The sequence below is a fragment of the Castor canadensis genome, chromosome 11 (assembly GCF_047511655.1).
Source record: "Castor canadensis chromosome 11, mCasCan1.hap1v2, whole genome shotgun sequence".
NCBI lineage: Eukaryota > Metazoa > Chordata > Mammalia > Rodentia > Castoridae > Castor > Castor canadensis.
This window is the reverse complement of record NC_133396.1, coordinates 127,985,786-128,002,956: the sequence shown is the minus strand read 5'-3', so window position 1 is coordinate 128,002,956 and position 17,171 is coordinate 127,985,786. Positions and strand designations below refer to the sequence as shown.

The window sequence follows — 17,171 nt, the reverse complement described above, 5'->3', positions numbered from 1 at the left end:
AGGAGAGGGCAAAGAAGCAATGGGGAGCATGGGAAGTACGCTGGGAGGAAGGGAAGGAGCCAGGCTATTGCAGCCCTTCAAGCACCTGGAGGAGGAATTTGGATTTTACCCTGTGCATGATGGGAAATATGGAAGGGTTTTAATGGAAAATGAGACCAACAACATTTCATTCTAAAAAAAAAAGCCCTCTTGCAGTGTGGTGGCCCAGAGGCAGGAAGATAAATGGGAAGAATGGTGCAAGTGAGCATCCCCACGGGCAGGGACTCAGGCATTGAGAAGTGGGTGAACTGAGAGCTATGTAGCCAGAGAGTGTGACCCTGGATAGGTGAGAGAGAGAAAGGTGAGGACCTCTGAGGGGTCTGCTGTGGGGGCGCCTTGGACAGAGGGGGAGCGGGTGCAGAGGTGAAGAGTTCACCTTTGTACACACTGAATGGGGTGGAGGCTCATGAAAATGCTTAGGACTGGGAGCTGAAGCAGAGATTAGCTATGCTTCTGTGGTTTCTATCCCAGTGGTATTCGTTCATTCATTCAATCATTCATTTCAGCAAACACTGGGTTCCTACCATGTACCAGAAGAAGTTCTAGGACAGTGGAAACAAAGCCAGAATCTTCTCTCAAGGATTAGACAGCAGTCGAGGAACAATGGCAAGAAATGAATAAACATATGGTTTAATGTTTCAGGTAGTGGCCAGTATGGTGAACTCCCCCCTCAAAAAAAAAAAACCAAACAAATAAGCAAGAGTGACCAAGGAGAGGTAGGGATATTCAGATGGAGGATCAGGAAAGGCCTCCCTGACAAGAGGACACTGGAGCCATCTGACAAGGAGGACCAGATGTGAGGAAACAGGAGGAAGTAACCACAGAGAGAAGGAACCGCATGTGCAGAGGTCCTTAGGTAGGAATGGGTTTGACATGATGGCAGGAAGGAAAGAAAAAAAGTCAGCATAGCTGGTCAGTTGTGGGAGAGGAGGTCATGGAGGTGTGCAGAACCAGGCCATCTCTGGTAAGTTTTTAAGGATGGGTAAGAGAAAGCAACACTGTGAAAGTGCTTAGTGACCAATGTCAAGAACCAAATGTACCTCTAGGATATTAAGGTGATGCCTATAAGAATGAGCAAAGAAGAACCAGTTCTTCATTGAAGTAGGAAGGAGTTGGGCTCAATTTTAGGGAAGGCTCAGGTTGTAGGAGCCACGTGACAGCAAAACAATGGCCCAAACAGATCCTTGTAAAAAGGTTTTCATTTGTGCCTTAAGAATAGCCAAACTGATGTGTGCCCGTTGGTACCTCGCCTGGTACTAAGGAGTGAAGATGAAGAAGAGAGGCATGAGACAAGCGTCCTGCCTCCCTGGGAAGCTGAAGTTCCTTATGGCAGTGCCAGTGCCCCAGCCACTGGGCAGCAGTGCTCTGCCACTCCTGCAGAATCAGGAGCCAGACCAGGCAGGGAACCCACAGGCCTGGGCATGTCAAGCCTCACCCCTGGGAAGGAAGCCAGGACCCAACCTGGCAGGGAGGTAGAGAGAGGCCAGGCAGAGGGAAATGAGTCCAGTGGGTGGCTATGGACCCTGCCCCCAGCCCAAAGGGCTGTGTCCTGTGTCCCTGATCCCATTAAGAGTGACTTCTCAAGGCACACCTTCAATAGCAAAGAGTCAGGACTCACAGGCTCATAGAGGGGCCTGAGTGACCCCTTAGAGGGAAACAAGCACCCCTCCCAACACACATCTCCAACCCCAGAATCTCAGGTGTCTCCATCTGGAAGAGGAAGAGTGGTCAGACCTGGCTTTGCCACTGCCAGCCTCTTTCCTCCCATGAACACCCACGCCTGCCCTGCCCACAGCTCCACACCCCACCCGTCACACCCCGCCACTCCAGTTCCTTCTTCTCAACCCTTGCTCAGTATGTCTACAGCAATCTCTCCTCCACCCCAGCCAAGCGCTCCATCGCCCAACCCACCTCACCCCAGAATGCTTTCTGAGATTGACACCAGCCACCACCCAGGCCAGACTCACACCCTCCCTTCCGTCTCTATCTACAGCACTCCCAAGCCTCGGCGCCTCTAGGCCAATGATGATGCGTTTGGTGACAAACGAGACCCTTTAACCATCAGGAACAAGGATGAAAGCAGGACCAACAGCAAGATCAGAAAGGAGGCCATCTTACTCACTTAATGAAGAACACAGCTCCTTCCTGGGTAGAATCCATTTCCCAGCCCTTGGGCAAACCTGCAAAATCACAAGAAGACCGAGAATGGACTTCTATTCTGGCTCAACCGCACACTCCCGACCCGCACTCAGAAGGGATGGGGGCCCAGAGTCAGGAAAACGCATCAATAAGCCACAGTGTGTGAATCCTTTTTTAAAACCAGTTATTTCTAGCACCTAAGTATTCAGAAAATAATGCAAGAGATGGTATTGAATGGGATGTCCTCTGATAATGAGCAAAGTGACGAAATGAACCATTGCCTGATGGGATTCCTCATTCATTCAACAAACCGTTCCTGAGCATTTGTGTTAGACCAAGCCTGAGACACAGAGATGGTTGTCCAGAAGGATCCTCAGGATCAACCGGTCAGCCTCTTCCTGTCACAGAAATGGAGGCTAGAGCCACAAGCAGGTCACTCACTGGGGACTCAGACTGTTAGCACCAAAGGAAGTCTCTGAATTCCAGGCTGGTGTTTTGACCTCTGCTGCTTCTGGACAAGACACAGAGGACCTGGGAGATTGGTCCCAGAAAACAGAGAGACTTGTTTTTTGTTTTTCAATAGAATCTCTGTAAAAAGTTCTCCACAGAAATGCTCAGACAGGAGAAAAACAAAGCGGACAGGGGCTGACACAAAGGAAGTTGACCTTGGCCATGAGGTGCTGTGGGTGTAGCACCTCCAAGTCCAGAGAGCCCCCTGTTAGGAGTTAGCACTCATCTTGCCTTGTCTCTCAAAATGGTCACCCTGGCCTCATCCCAGCCTCCCTGAACATTGGGTTCCTCCATCTCATGGTGAAGAGGAGGCTTTTTTCTTTTTTCTGTCTTTTCTTTTTTGGTGCTGGGATTGAACCCAGGGCCTCATGCATGCTAAGCAAGCACTGTACCACCAAGCTACATCCCAGCCCAGGAGGAGGCTTTTGAGGGCCCGGAAAGGACTCATTGTCAGAGGTGGGGATGGCCAGGGTGAGATCATTCTTTCTGGGGGTGCGAGAGCCCCCTGGATGACATATGGGACAGCAGGTGAAGATTCTCTTGACTACCACTGCTGTAGGCAGGAGGTTTTATAAGTCATAGCTGTCCTTTGTTGGTCTGTACATCTTCCAAAATCTCACTGACCACCATCTTGCACTCTCAGCAGAGAGCAGAGACTGGGTTTTCTCGTGGCTGGCCCAGGTTTCATTCATCCCTTTTATTCACTTATATTCATCAAGAGTCATATTTCGTGGTTGCTGCTGATGGCACTGCTCCTGCTACTTCAGCAAAGCAGGGCAGCTCATGAGCCCAGCTCCTGCCCAGGTCTTGGTCCAGAGAAATGCAAACATCAGCTACCATCCTATGAAGTGCTCCCTTCCTCAAAGACATGCATGTTCCCTCTGCTGGCACATCTGATATTGTACAATGGGTAGCAGCCCAAACATGTTTACAGACAAGGAAACTGAGGCTCAGGCAGGTTCACCAACTTGCTTAAGGTCACACAGGAAATGTCTGGGCCAGGGTGTGAATGCTGGTTTGCTGCTTCCACAGCCCACACTCTCTCCTCTGTGTGGCTCCATAAATGCTACTTGTTCCCCTCTGTCCCATTCAGAGGGGTGTGGGTTGGCAGCCTCCCCAAGTAGAGGGATCCCCACTGGGTCAGAATCATAAATAATTCTGCCACTGTGATGCTCCTGGGAGAGAGGCCAGCGTGGATTATGTCCCCTGCCTTTTTCTAGCAACTTCCCTCCACACTGCCCTCTCTGCCTGGGCAACACCAAGAGCGCTTATATTCCTGTCCAGGCGGAGTGCCCGGTGAGGCAGCTGCCCTCTCAACGGGCTTCAGGGGTATCTTAACCCCTTCCCAGCTTAGACAACCATTTGGCCACAGCCAAAAAGGAAAGAATTGGCTCCCAGACTCCTACGCATCTTCCAAGCCCTACCCGGAGAAATGATGAAGGTAGACTTGGCTGTAGACAGCTGGGACCCTGGAGACATCAACAGCACCAGTCACCAGGAGAAAACTGCCATGTCCTTAAAAGCAGGAGGCCTCGCCTCCAGTTGGAACTGCAGTATCAGTGTTAGTGCAGTCTCTCTTGTGTGATCCTTGCTCCACAATGTGAGGTTTTACAGCCCTCTCCCATTATGCAGTTGTAGAAGCTAAGTGCTGGAAGAGTCAAACTCCTACCCAAGAGGACACTGATGGCAAGGACTGCCATGACTGGAGCTGGGTCTCTGTGCCTCCAGAATTTGTGTATTCAAAAATTTGTATTCAGAATTTGCTTGTTACCCAAGTGGCCTTGGGCCAGGTACTTTCAGCTCTTCAGTTTTCCTTCCTTAAAATGGAGGTGTTGGACTCCATGGTCCATGAAGTCTCTTCCAGCTTCTAGAAGTCAATTCCAGCTTCTAGAAGTCAATTCCAGCCCAGAATCTAAAAGAAATAGGCTGTGAGCAAGTCAAGTGACCATGGCTGCTGGGACCAGATGCCTGGTGTCTAGTCAGGTAAAGGTTTCTGGGGCAGGAGATTTTCCCATCATGCCGTTCATATCCTTTATCCTATTGGCCACCAGTGGCATCAAAAGGGGACCAGCCTTTTGTTCACTTGCAGTACCCCAGGTCTTCTGATTCCAGGTGTCTTCACCCCGGCAATTCAGACAGAAAACATTTCTCTGGCTGTTTCTTGGGTTTGTTGGTCTGTCCATGTCCAACCTTTCTGACTAGCCTGGGAGGTCCCCTGAGCAATCTATGTTAGCTTTAGCCTCGTTTTTCCCTTTTTCTCCCCAGCTAAAGGAGTTTCAACCAGCCATCAGAGCTATTTGCATTTAAAACGACTAAAACTAAAATTCAGTGCTCGGTAGGTGCTAACATTCTCATTGCTCTGGAGTGGCTAAGGCAGCTGTACTTGGTATCACGTGCAACCTGGCACACGCACTGAAGGCTGGGCTCTGCCCCGGTCAGAAGCCTCAAGGAGACTTTCTGAGTGGGCAGAGGGATGAGAGAGAAGTAAGATTTTTGTCCTCCAAGGACTATCCAAGACACTAATGGTGGAGGTGGAAGCTTGGAGAGACCCAGAGATGTCCTGAAATATTCCCTAGATGGCTGTTCAAGACTAAGCTGAGTCTGCCCATAGAGAAAAGGAAATCAAAACAGCAGGGGCCACAAGTTTCTGCTGCCTTCTCAAGCTACTGCTTCCTCCTCAACTGCAAACATAGCAGTAGGCAACTCCCTACCTGGGCTGGAACAGTGTCCGCTCTGGATCGGGGAGTTGGTACCAGGGTGCACCCAGCTGGTTGACTTCTCCTCATCACTGTGGAAGGACAAATAAGAAAAGGTCAGGTTCACAACCCCTTCCCTGAGCAGGACTCCCATCTCCAAATTCACAGTGAAGCAACTGTCTGATCCAGGTGCCTGTGAGGGGCACGCCACACTGCCAGTCATTCATTCACATAGCATCTTCAGAGCAAACAGAGGATTCACGGGTGGACAGTGTCTGATCCCTGGTCTCAAGAAATTTATAACCCACTTGGGAAAGAGATGCATGAAAAGACAGGGGCAGTCACTACGGAGGAGGGAGCACTACCTGTGAGGGAGTTGGAAAGGGGATGGAGAAGGTGTGACTGCAGAAGCAGGTGGGAGGAGCAGAGAGGGTCTTCATCTGGGAACTTCTTAGATGGATTTGAAGAGCAGCTGTGTGAATAGTCCTGGGTGTCAGCAATGCTGTTTGTTTGTGGTCCGAGAGATTGAACTCAGGGCCTTGGAGCTCCACTACTTGAGCCATGCCCCCAACCCTTTTGCTTTTAGTTTGTTTTTCAGATAGGGTCTGGGGCTAACTCTGCCCAGGCTGGCTTCAAATCATGAACCTCCTACCTCTGCCTCCTCAGTAGCTGGGATTATAGGAATGCTACAATGCTGTAAGTTTTCACTCACAGCATTTCCTCCCATTAGGAATTTGACAGGTTATGAATCTGAGCTTCAGAGGGAAGGTTAAGTGATTTGCCCAAGGTCACATGAGTAAGTGATAAAGCCAGGATTCAGATGTAGACCTGTCTCCCACAAATTCCAAGCTCTTTCTAGCATCTCACACTCAGTGAGGTGGGCTTCCCAGTGGTGTAAACCCTCCCCTCTGGGCTCTGTACCTGAAGACTCTGACCCCTACAATCCAAGTGACAGATTCTTCCAGAGCCAAATGGAACCCAGCATGAGGCACTTGGTGGTCCTGGTCAGTTCAGGTGTCTGAAGGAGAGGACGCCCTGATCAACTGCACCATCCAGGCTTTAGGGCAGGGCTTGGAGCCCAGGACAGACTTCACTCAGTGTCTTCAAAGTATAATTGACATATAATAAACTCTACTAAGAAAGACTTCCCTAAATTTTTATTGAAGTAAGGTGTAGAATAAGTTCCACATAAAGGGTACAATTTAATAAGTTTCGACATAGGAATACACCTATAAAAATTAATCCACCAAAACCAAGATAATGAACCCCAAAACTTTCTTTGTGCCCCTTTGTAATTTCTCCCTGTTAAGACACCCTCCCCCTCCCCAGCCACACTGACCTGCTTTCTGTTGCTATAGATAAGGTCACATTTTCTAGAGTTTTATACAAATGGAATCATACAAGTTAGACTCTGTCTGGCCTTCGTTCCTTCCTCCCCGCCTTCCTTCACATTCTTTCTTCTACACCATAGCATGTGTTAGTAGTTCGTCAGTTGTAGTTAGTGGTACTGCACTACAGGATATACCAGTGTGTTCCTCCACTTACCTGTGGATGGACATATGGGTTGTTTTCAGTTTGGGGACATTATAAATAAAGCTGCTATGAACATTTGTGTACACTGTGTGGACATGTGCCCTTTTTTTTCTCTTGACTCCATTAGCTTTTCTCTGAACTTGGACACCTGCTGTAGGAAGAGATTTCCCAGCTGACCCAACTCTCTGATGAGCAGAGAATTAACAAAGTCAAGGTTCCAGTGACCCTGAGTCACTGGAGTTGTAAGGGAAGGCCTCTACCACACGGGACCTCTAGCCTGGACTTTGGTCCCGGTTGACAGTGGAAGACGAAGCCAAGGAAAAGGAAGGGTTTAGGGAAATTCAGTGAGTCCATCTCCTCAGCCCCTGAGGCTGAGACTGACTTTCTGGCCCCCGACCCTCCCCTCCTTACACATTATTAGTCCCTCAGACTTCCCATAGCTGTCCCTTGCCTGGATGTCGTGGACAACCCCATTACACCGTTTCCCATCACTGAACAATGCAGCCTCAGGCTGTCACCACGCCAGCACTGGGAAAAACTGGACCTGAGAAGGCTGATTCAGTCTCCAAGCTTAGCTGGGCCCTGAGAGCCACCTAGACTCTGCTTCAGGGTCCCTGATCAGTTGCCATTTGCTGACGTTCTAGGGCCTTCCCACCAGCCTTGACCCCAGGCCTTCCTCTTCTACCCACCTTCACCCCAACCCCACCCTCCAGGAATGATCTTATCCCTTAATTAAATCAAAAATATTCATCACTAACCCCAACCACTCTACCCCTAAACTTACCTGTGTTCTCACCCATTCTTTGATCCTGGTCTCTACACTGGAGAAGTGGCCTTCTACAAATGGCTAATTGCTCCACCTGCGCTCTTGTTCCCATCCTGCCCCATCCTTCATAGAACCTCACTCTACTGAGCACCCCAGACTTTCATCATAACTCCTTTTCCCTCGTGGGCACATCACTTTCCCTCCACTCCTGTTGGTGTCTTCCACAGCCCCAGCAGCCTGCCTCCCTCTCAACACCAACTGCTCCTCAACTTCCTGTTTCACACTCATTTTGTTCCCCATTCAATATCCCTTCTGAACTAGGCCCTCTCAGCTTTTCTTACTTCTTGGCCCTCCCCTCCCACCCCAGTCACTAATCTAGCACAATCTCATTTCTGTTCCCAGCTCTTCCTGGAAACTATTGGGAAGACACTCACCCCAATAGTCCTAAATCCAGCAGACGCTTCAGTCTTTGACCCAGCTGGCTTTTCTGCTGCACACCCACTGCTGACCATTCCCTCTTCATTCTTACCCTCCCTCTTTCTTGCCTTCTGAGTGGTCTCCACCGGAGTCCTGGCATTGACCTATGTGATCCCTTGGTCTCATTCCCACACTGGCCTCTCTTCCTCTATCCTTTCCTCTCCAGCTATCTTTCTGTCCCCTCACTCAAACACTGTGGGCAGTCTGCATAGTGACTCCTCAGACTCTATTTCCAGCCCCTAGCCTGTCCATCTACCTATCTCTTAGCTATCTCCCCTGAATGTCCCATGGGGACCCCAAACTCAGTATTTCCCCACTAAATATTTCACCCCAAACCCAGTATTTCACCCTAAATCAAGCTCTTCTTCCCATAGTCCTGGGCTCTGTCAAACTCAAGATAGACATCTGAGATTTATCTTTTTGCCTTTCCAACATTTAGGCAGTAGATAGACACTCTTAATCCTATATCTAAAGACTTCCCTCTTCTCCTGTTCCTTCACCTCAGTTTAATTCACCTCAGCTTTAATTCAGGCCCCATCAGCTGTCTCCAGACTTTCAACTTTCACAATGGCTTCCTAACCACTTTCCATACCTCAAGGTTCTCTTCTGCCCCCTGCCTGGCCCTCAAATCATCATCCCTGCAGCTGCCAGAGGAACTCTTCTATTCTGAACACAGATCATCTATGTCAAGCCAGGCACTGAGTAAAGTCTCCTTGGCCTTCCCATCTCCTGTAGGACTAAATCCAAATCCCTTAGCCTAACATGCAAGGAAGGCCTCTCTCAAGCCACCCTTCTGCCTCCCCAGCAGCCTTCATCCATCTATACCATGCCTGTCAGAGGGTTGTCAGTACCCCACGCCCTGCATCCACCAGGGCCTTCCTTCCAAGGCCTCTGCTACTAAGGCCCTTGACTCCCGCCCCACCTCCAGCCTCAGCCCAATGCTTCCTCCACGAAGGCTCCCTGAACTCCCTGCAGGGCCTTCGTTCTTTCTTCCTCCTGTCCTGTAGCGTCATTCAAGTAAATGCCTCAAGGATGTATCATATCATTTCGTAAGAATCTATTTATGTTTTCTCCCTACTACCTTAAAGGAAAAACCTATAGCTTATTGTTATATTTATCTCCAGGGTCTAGTGCTGCAGTGAAGAGGGAATGTTCAATATGTTTGTGGATAAAAGATAAAAAGCTGGCAGCCGGAAGGCACGAGGGAGACAGGGAAGAAAGAGTCAACCGCTTCATGGAAACACGTGAGGAGCTGGTGGAAGCTCAGACTCAGGCCCTGCCCCAGTTCTGAACAGGACTCTGGAAAGGAACACTTCGAGAATCAGCCTGTTAGGAAGTTCCCTGGAGAGGAGCCACCCTCCCTCCCTTCCTTCCTTCCTCCTCTCTTTCTTCCTTCCTTTCTTTTTCTCTCTTTCTCTCCTTCCTTCCTCCCATCCCCTTTCTTCCTTCCTTTCCATCATTCTCTTCTTTCTTTCCTTTTTCTTTCTTTCTCTTCTTTCTTTCTTCCTTTCTTTTTTCTCTCTCCTTCCTTCCTCCCCATCCCCTTTCTTCCTTCCTTTCTTTCCTTTCTCTTCTGCCATTCTCTTTCTTTCTTTTCTCTTTCTCTTCTTTCTTTCCTTTTTCTTTCTCATCTTTTTCCTTCTCTTCTTTCTTTTCTCTCTCTTGTCTTTTTCTTCTCTCTCTCTCTCTCTCTTTCTTTCTTAGGACTTCTCATGTCACCCAGGCTGCTCTTAAAGTCTGGGCTCAAGTGAACCTCCAAACTCACCCTCCTGAGTAGCTGGGACTACAGGCATTGCCACTGTGCCTGGCGTGGATGATTCTTGTGGACTCCAACATCTCAGGCTATGTGGACTCCAGTTTTAATCCTGGAGAAGTTCCTTTATTTAGGAACCTGACCCCAGGTCAAGAATTTTAGTGGCGCTAATTTCTAAGATAATCTAATTATAGCATCAATTATGATAATGGTGGTGATAATTACAAGTGTAGAAACTGAGAAATACCAAAAAGAAACCATTGTCTGTCCCAGTTCCTGCAACAGCAGCCTGGTAACTGGGAAAGATGAGCACTAGAGTAGAAGATGCCAGTCTTCACTCTGATTGGTAAGTGGTGTTATTTTAAATAAGTGCTTTTTACCCCTCTGGACCTCAGTTCTTCGTTGAAATGAGGTAGGGGCAATTTCTAGGCCCTCAGTACTAATGTCCTCTGAGTGGCTACCTTGAGGAAGGGAAACTTGTCAAGTGTGTCACAGTCCTGAACGCTGTGCTTCTAGACTTGTATCATTGGGAGATTTCTTTCCTGGCAAAGGATGACTGACTATGAGAGTGGGCCAAAAGAGCCATGCGGGCCTCTCTGTTATAATGAGATTGTGCCACCGCCATTTTGGTTTATGAAATTAATATAACAGTGCTAATATATTACTGAGCAGTAAAGGCTCTCAGTAATATAGTGGCTAAAAAATGCTGCACACACATTGGGCTTCTAGCCTCTGCCTCTTGATCACAGCCCCAGAAAAGCAGCAGGAGGGCACAATAGCAACTGTCCTGGGGTCACTGAGTCCTGGGGTGAGGAAATACCAGGAACTGGGAGGTAGAGACAAGGACTCCTGGTAGGTTATCACTTAGCCCAAGGCTTCTGGTAGGAAGTGTGGGGAAAAAGAGATCCATCTCTCTGGTCCTTACAGCACAAGGAGCTGAAAAAACTCCAGGCTGTGCACGGGGCTGACCAGGGGGCACACAGAGGGGTAAGGCCTCAACTCCCCTGCCCTGCCCAGCCTTTCCAGGCCAGGGAATGCCGAACCTTGCTGGACTTTGACCCATTGAGGAAAAGGCGGGAGACACATTCAAACAGGCATCTGATAAACTTATTAGTCATGTTCACTGTTCCAGCCACCCCTTCCCTCCACTGCTCCAGTCTGCCCCCGGACTCTGCCACCTTTCAAGTTGTACAACTTTAATGGGGGAAAAAAAAAAAAGGAGAAAGATCTTACGTACTTGATGAAGAAGATTCTCCCACCGCGGTCCACTCCATAGGTCCACCGGCCGGGCAGGTCCAGCCAGTCAATCTCATCGGCCATCTCGGCGTCCTCGCAGCCCCTGTCCTCTCTGCCCACCCCCACCCGCCCCCCGGCGCCAGGCTGGCGCCCCCCACTTGCTGCCGCCTCCTGCAGGCGGCGATGGGGGAGGGCTCCGGTGTGGTCCTCCCTGGCTGGCGCGGTGTATCTCCCGGGTCCCTGGCAGTGACTTTGGCCTCTCGCGGAAGGCGAGCTGGCGGCAAGCCGGGCGGCAGGGAACCGGCGAGCACTTAACCCTGGCCGGGCCGGGAGCCCCAGCCCCAGACACCACCTGCCTCCGCCTCTCCTCTTCGGACGGTCTCCTGAAGTTTAATGACGGGCAATTAGCGCGCTGAGTAATTACGAGGCTCCTCCTGCCCGCACCGTTAACGGGCAGCGCCAGCTCTCCGTGGCCCCCTCGCCCAGCTGCCCGCCGGCCTGGCGGAGCGGGGACGCTGCCTCCCGGAGGAAGCAGGTCGCCGTGCTGGAGCAAGGCTGTCGCCTCCCGCGGGGCGCGCGGCTGCGATCGCACACCCGAGCCACCGGCCGGCCCGGAGGCGGGGTCTCGCCGCGCCGCCCAAGGTAACGCACAGCCCGCAGCCCAGGCGCGGCCAGGGAACCAGGCGCACACAGCTTTGAGTCACGGACCCGGGGGACGTGTCCAGCCACACAACGGAAAGGGGGAAGTCATCTACCTGGATCTTCTCATGGACTACAAGAACAAAGGTCAAATGTAGAAAAGGGTGGCTTGGCCCGGAGCAGCCAGGAGTTGGGGGGTGGAGGTGAGGGGGACCCTAGGGGTGTTTTCTATCTAAGTTGCCAATCTAACTAGTGCAACTAGTCCTTCACCTGTCTTTTTTGAGCACCTCCTCCAAGAAGCCTGCCCTGAAGAATCACGGGGAGATACTTAGAAGTACTCAGACACCAGGAGCGGTTAAATTCCTCCATACCATTCCTCCTAACTCGCACCAGAAATGGAAAAGGAAAAAGGAAAGGAGAGAGGGTCGGGGAGGAGGGGACGTGTTCCGTTCTGTGTACAGAATGCACACTGAGAACATTCCATATTGGTATATATTCCATATTGGTATATTGGCACTGCTGAGCCCACAGTTCTGCTTCTCAGGGTCAATAGCAAAGCTGGGGTCCACCTAGCTTATCCAGCTTACTCATTACCTGCTCCTAGGGCTCCAATTAGATGCCCATATTCAAATCCATGTGCCAGACCTCAGGGGATAATTAATTAGAGAACGGGAGAATTACCTGTCTTTAAAGGAAGCAGTGCATCTCACGTCAGCTGGCAATCATCTGTTGACTGAACATCCTTATGACCATCTTCTGTGTGTACTGGTGTCTCATGAATGACCCTAGAGTAGTCTTCATCATGCTGGAATGCAATGATGGATTTACTTACCTGTCTCCTTCACTAGGCTGTGTGCTTCTCCAGGCAGGGGCTCCATCTTATTAATTTTTATAACCCAGCACTTGCCTGGGGTAACCAACCAATTAACGTTTGCTAGCTTCCTGATACAGTCATAACTGGGAGACTGGGAGCCACTCTTAACTCCAACCATCACCTTGTACTTTTGGGTCTTATTCAGGGGTATGCTGAGCAACAGCGAGGGGTGTGTGTGTGTGTGTGTGTGTGTGTGTGTGTGTGTGTGTGTGTGTTGGGGGTGGATCTTTCTGGAAAAAGAAACAGCCAGGGAGTCTTCCCAGCATTCCAAATGCTTAATGTAATGTATATAGGTCTGATCAATGGTGAACCTAGAAGATGCTTCTGAAGCCACCTAGTCCAATCCTGTTGTTTTACATATGGGAGACTGAGGCACAGAGATGGGGAGGGACTGGGCGAGGTCACTGGGCAAGGTGGTGGCTGAGAAGGATCTGTGCACTGGCGTCTCAGGCCAGAGCTCTTTCCATTACATCATTTGCCTCCAACACTGGAAATGAACTCTGCCAGTATATGCAAGTTGATGCCTGGCTGCCAAGTCCAAGTTGAGTCCATTCTCCAGATGCAGAAGAGAAGCAGAAACCCATGACACCCAATTCTTTTCTCCCTTCGTAGATCCTACAAATTTCCAGTAGAGAAAGCTAAATTTAGCAGCAAATTGAGCCACATCCGAGAAACACAGATGAGGGTGCAGGTGCCCCTTAGCTCCTGAAGGATGAGGGGAAGGTTGGAGGGCCAAGGGAGCAGACCAGGCTCCAGTCCTCAGCGTTGTGAAACACCTGTAAGACTCATCCTGTTGATAAGGCATAGCCATCTGCCCGGCTCTGTGATATCCACAGATCTAAGCTGCCAGGATTGTTGCCGAGATGCCTCAAGGTAAAATACCAGCAACCAGTGCACTCCCAGTCGTCCAACCTGAGCAACCAGTAAGAGCAGCTGCTTGGGCTGCATGTGGGTGGGAATAGAGGACAAAATGAGATAAATTTGAAAATGTGTAGAAACCCACTGTCTTCTCTGAGGAGAGGGTTCCTGTTGCTCTCTTCACAAGACTGTTGTCTTGATTAATCTTTAATCTAGCCTGGAATTCCTAGGAACATTCACTTAGACAATAAAAGGCCAGTAGTTGACATTTTGAATGCTTTTTTTTTTCTCATTTGAAATAAGAAATCAGATTTGAAAATCTTTTTTCTAACTGTGCCATATTCTCACTAGTAACTTTCCTTATCTACCAATCACAATATCAATCTAGCTAGTAAAAACATTTTAGCCAAAGAACTACAGATATGCAGGAAATGAGTAGAAATAGCTCTTGGTTCAACAGCTACCTTGAAGAGGGAGGAGGGTTGATATGTTAAAAATGAAAACCTCACATATTTTGGCGGTGGAGTCAGAAATGTAATTGTATGTCCTGTCCTAACTCCCCCCCTCATAGCCCCTCCCCAGCAAATTTTGTTTTACCTCTTTAAAAGACAACAAATCAGGCTGGAGGTGTGGCTCAAGTGTTTGAGTGCATGCCTAGCAAGCATAGGGGCCTGAGTTTATATCCCAGTACCACTCTTTAAAAAAAGCAACAAATCGTGTGTAAAATGTACTAGTAATATTTCGAAGTTATTCTGAGTCTTATACATTTTCTTTTTTTTTTTTGGCAGCACTAGGCCTTGAACTCAGGACCTCATGCTTGGTGGCTCTTACTTCTTGAGCCACTCCACCAGCCCCTTTTTGTAATTTTTTTTTTTTATTGGGGTCTTGAGGACTATTTGCCTGGAGCTGGCTTCAAACTGTGATCCTCCTGATCTCTACTGCTGACTAGTTAGGATTACAGGCGTGAACCACTAACACCTAACTCTTACACATTTTGAAGTCAAAGATTCTCACCTAAATATCATTATGCTGTCCATGTAAACCCCTGGAGCCTGTGAGTGTTACCCAACAAGAAGATCTTGTTGGAAGATCTTTACAAATATAATTAAGAAAAGGACTTTTTTTTCTATGCTGGGGAACAAATTCAGGACCTTGCACATGCTTAGTCAAGTGTTCTACCACTGAACTACACCCCCAACTCAAATAAAGGATCTCAAGATAAGGAGGTCATCCCAGATTATTGGGATGGACCCTAAATTGAATGACAAGTGTTCTGAAAAAGAAACAAGGTGAGAATGAACAGATAGAAGAGGAGAAAGTAATGTGACTATGGAAGCAGAGATTGGAATGGTGTGACCACAAGCCAAGGAATCCTGGTAACCACCAAAAGGTGGAAGAGGCAAACTATGTATACTCCTCGAAAACGCACAGCAAGGGGAGCTAGCAGAGAGAGCGCAGCCCTGACACCACCTGGACTTCAGATTTCTGGCCTGCAGAACTATGAGAGTGTCTTTTCTGTTGTTTTAAATCACCTAGCCTGTGCTAATTTGTTACAGTAGCCATGGGGGATTAATATAGTACTTCTAAGAAAATCATAATGAGGACTGGAATAAATGTCTATAATTTTTCTTATCCAACATCCATTCTCCCTTCTGCTAAAAGCCCCTTGAGTTTCCTTTTGACACCTACTTTTCTGCCATGCTCCTCCTATGAGTTAAGAGGATCTGTTCATCCATCCCAGCTCTGTGGGAGGGGGCTAAGCATAAACGTGGAGATCACCCTCTCATTCCCCTGGCCATAGAGATTGGGTCAGGAAAGGACACATGAGTCAGACCAGACCAGTGAGAAGAAGTCTTTTCTCTCTTGGATTTGAAGCTGGCAGGTGTTGTGTTGGTGCTGCCGGGACTTTCAAGTGGGGAGAGCCAGCCTGAAAGTGAAACCAGCACAAGAGAAATGGGGTCAGAAGATGAAGAGAGACTGGGTCTGCCTGCTGTGCCATAGGCCCTGGACCCAGCCTACCAGAAGAGGTTCTTCCCTGGCATTCCTGCTTACTGCTGCCAATAAACATCTTTGTTTTAGCCAGTCTGAGTTGAGTTTCTGCCCCTAACAACTGAAAAAGCCCTGACCATGACAAAGGTCACAAAATAAACCACACCTGTTTCTTTTGTATACTGGGAAAGCAGATGTATTTCCAATGACTCACAAATGGGATCCCTTCTCTTTCAAGAAGACCACAATTTTAGATCTAGAAGGAGTCTGAGAGATCACCTAGTTCAAAGCCCACATTGTGCACTTGGAGGACACTGGAGAGCTCAGGGGAAGCCTCCAGAATTAGTGGCAATTCCACAGAGGAGTCAGGACCAAACTCATCCTGAAAACCTAATCAGTAGGAAGCTGTATTTTCAGACCTTTGCTCTGTCATTGAAACACATTTGTCCAAGAGAGTCACATAGTTACAAGATTATAACACATTCCACTGCTCTATAAAAGAATAACCACATCAGTGGCTTTTATTGAGTGCTGTGTTTAATAGTGGTGCTCACCTGCAGGCTAGGTCACCCGCACCCGGATGATTTTCTTACAGGAAGTGGAAAGCAAGGAAAAGAAGGCAACGGCCATCTCTGTGGGCCTTAGAGATGGAGTTGCATAATTGGCAGGGGCCCAGGCAGACTGGTTGCTTAATTAAAGTTGTGCTTCCTTAAAGGATTGAAAGAGGAGGGTTTGTTTAAAAAAAAAAAAAAGAAAAAGAAACTGGTCTGTGCCAGCATCCAGAGGGTAAAGGATGGATTCTGGGGTTTCCCTACAGCCAGCTGAATTAATTGTATTTGTTCCATAGATGTTTACTGAGCTGTTCTGCAGGTCAGGTACTGTTGTAAATACAGGAGACTCAGAAGTGAATAAAGCAGAACGTTCCTGCTGTCATGAGTTCACCTTCAATAGTCATATGCTCTCAGAGGACACAGGTCTATGGAGAAAAAAGGAGAGAGTAAGGGAAATAGATGGACAGCAATTGCCACTACTGTCTTGTGCTGTATGGATTTTACATAGGGTGAAAGGCCTCACTGAGGAAAAGGACATTTGAACATCAGTTGGAAGGAAGGGAGAGAGCAAACCCTGGGGACACAGGGGAGACAGGGTTGATGCAGAGGAACTAGTAAATGCAAAAGCAGGAGCATCCTAGGAGTGTGGCTGGAGAAGGGTGAACAAGGGAGGGGAGTAGGACATTAGGACAGAGGGCTGAAGGGAGACCAGCTCATGCTTTGCTTTTTTTCTTCATGACTTTTTACGGGTTCATTCTGGCTGCTGTTTTTTTTGGGGGGGGGGGGCGATATTCGTTATGGGGGGGGGATTCACAGTGACAGTTCCAATTAGGCTTCTGTTGTACATAACTTACATTGCCCCCCTCGTCTCTCCCCCTCAACCCCTTCCCTGCCCCACTTAAAGCAATTGCAAGAGGTTTCCTGGGTTTATTTCATCTAGGGATCTGAAGTCCATCAACCATGTGCCATCACCTTAATCTCTTTCCTTTACCCTCCCTCCTCCCCTGGCTGCTGTTTGGAATAGGATAGAAGCAGATTCCAGGGAAGAGGCTATAGGGATAATTCAAGCATGACATGAGGATGGCTAGGTTCAAGGTGATGGGGGCAGAAG

The 17,171-nt window shown here is 48.8% G+C and overlaps 1 protein-coding gene and 1 long non-coding RNA gene across 3 annotated transcripts in view; one reads left to right on the top strand and one right to left on the bottom strand.

The window, feature by feature from the left end:
* Window positions 1-11,287, bottom strand: part of Plekha6 (pleckstrin homology domain containing A6) — a 133,124-nt gene extending 121,837 nt beyond the window's left edge. The window contains exons 1-3 of one of the 2 annotated variants that reach the window (XM_074048561.1): window positions 11,151-11,287; window positions 5,400-5,476; window positions 2,162-2,219 (exon numbers count right to left, since the gene is read on the bottom strand). In XM_074048561.1, the coding sequence (XP_073904662.1) occupies window positions 2,162-2,219; window positions 5,400-5,476; window positions 11,151-11,233 (218 nt within the window). In that variant the 5' untranslated portion in view covers window positions 11,234-11,287. Of the gene's footprint in view, window positions 1-2,161; window positions 2,220-4,459; window positions 4,564-5,399; window positions 5,477-11,150 lie in introns of those variants that run through there. The other variant, XM_074048563.1, reaches the window with a different exon arrangement.
* Window positions 11,288-11,348: 61 nt separating this feature from the next.
* Window positions 11,349-15,746, top strand: LOC141413967 (uncharacterized). The gene is made up of 3 exons (XR_012439034.1): window positions 11,349-11,935; window positions 13,275-13,535; window positions 14,309-15,746. It is a non-coding gene; the product is annotated as an uncharacterized lncRNA (long non-coding RNA).
* The last annotated feature ends 1,425 nt before the right edge of the window (window positions 15,747-17,171 follow it).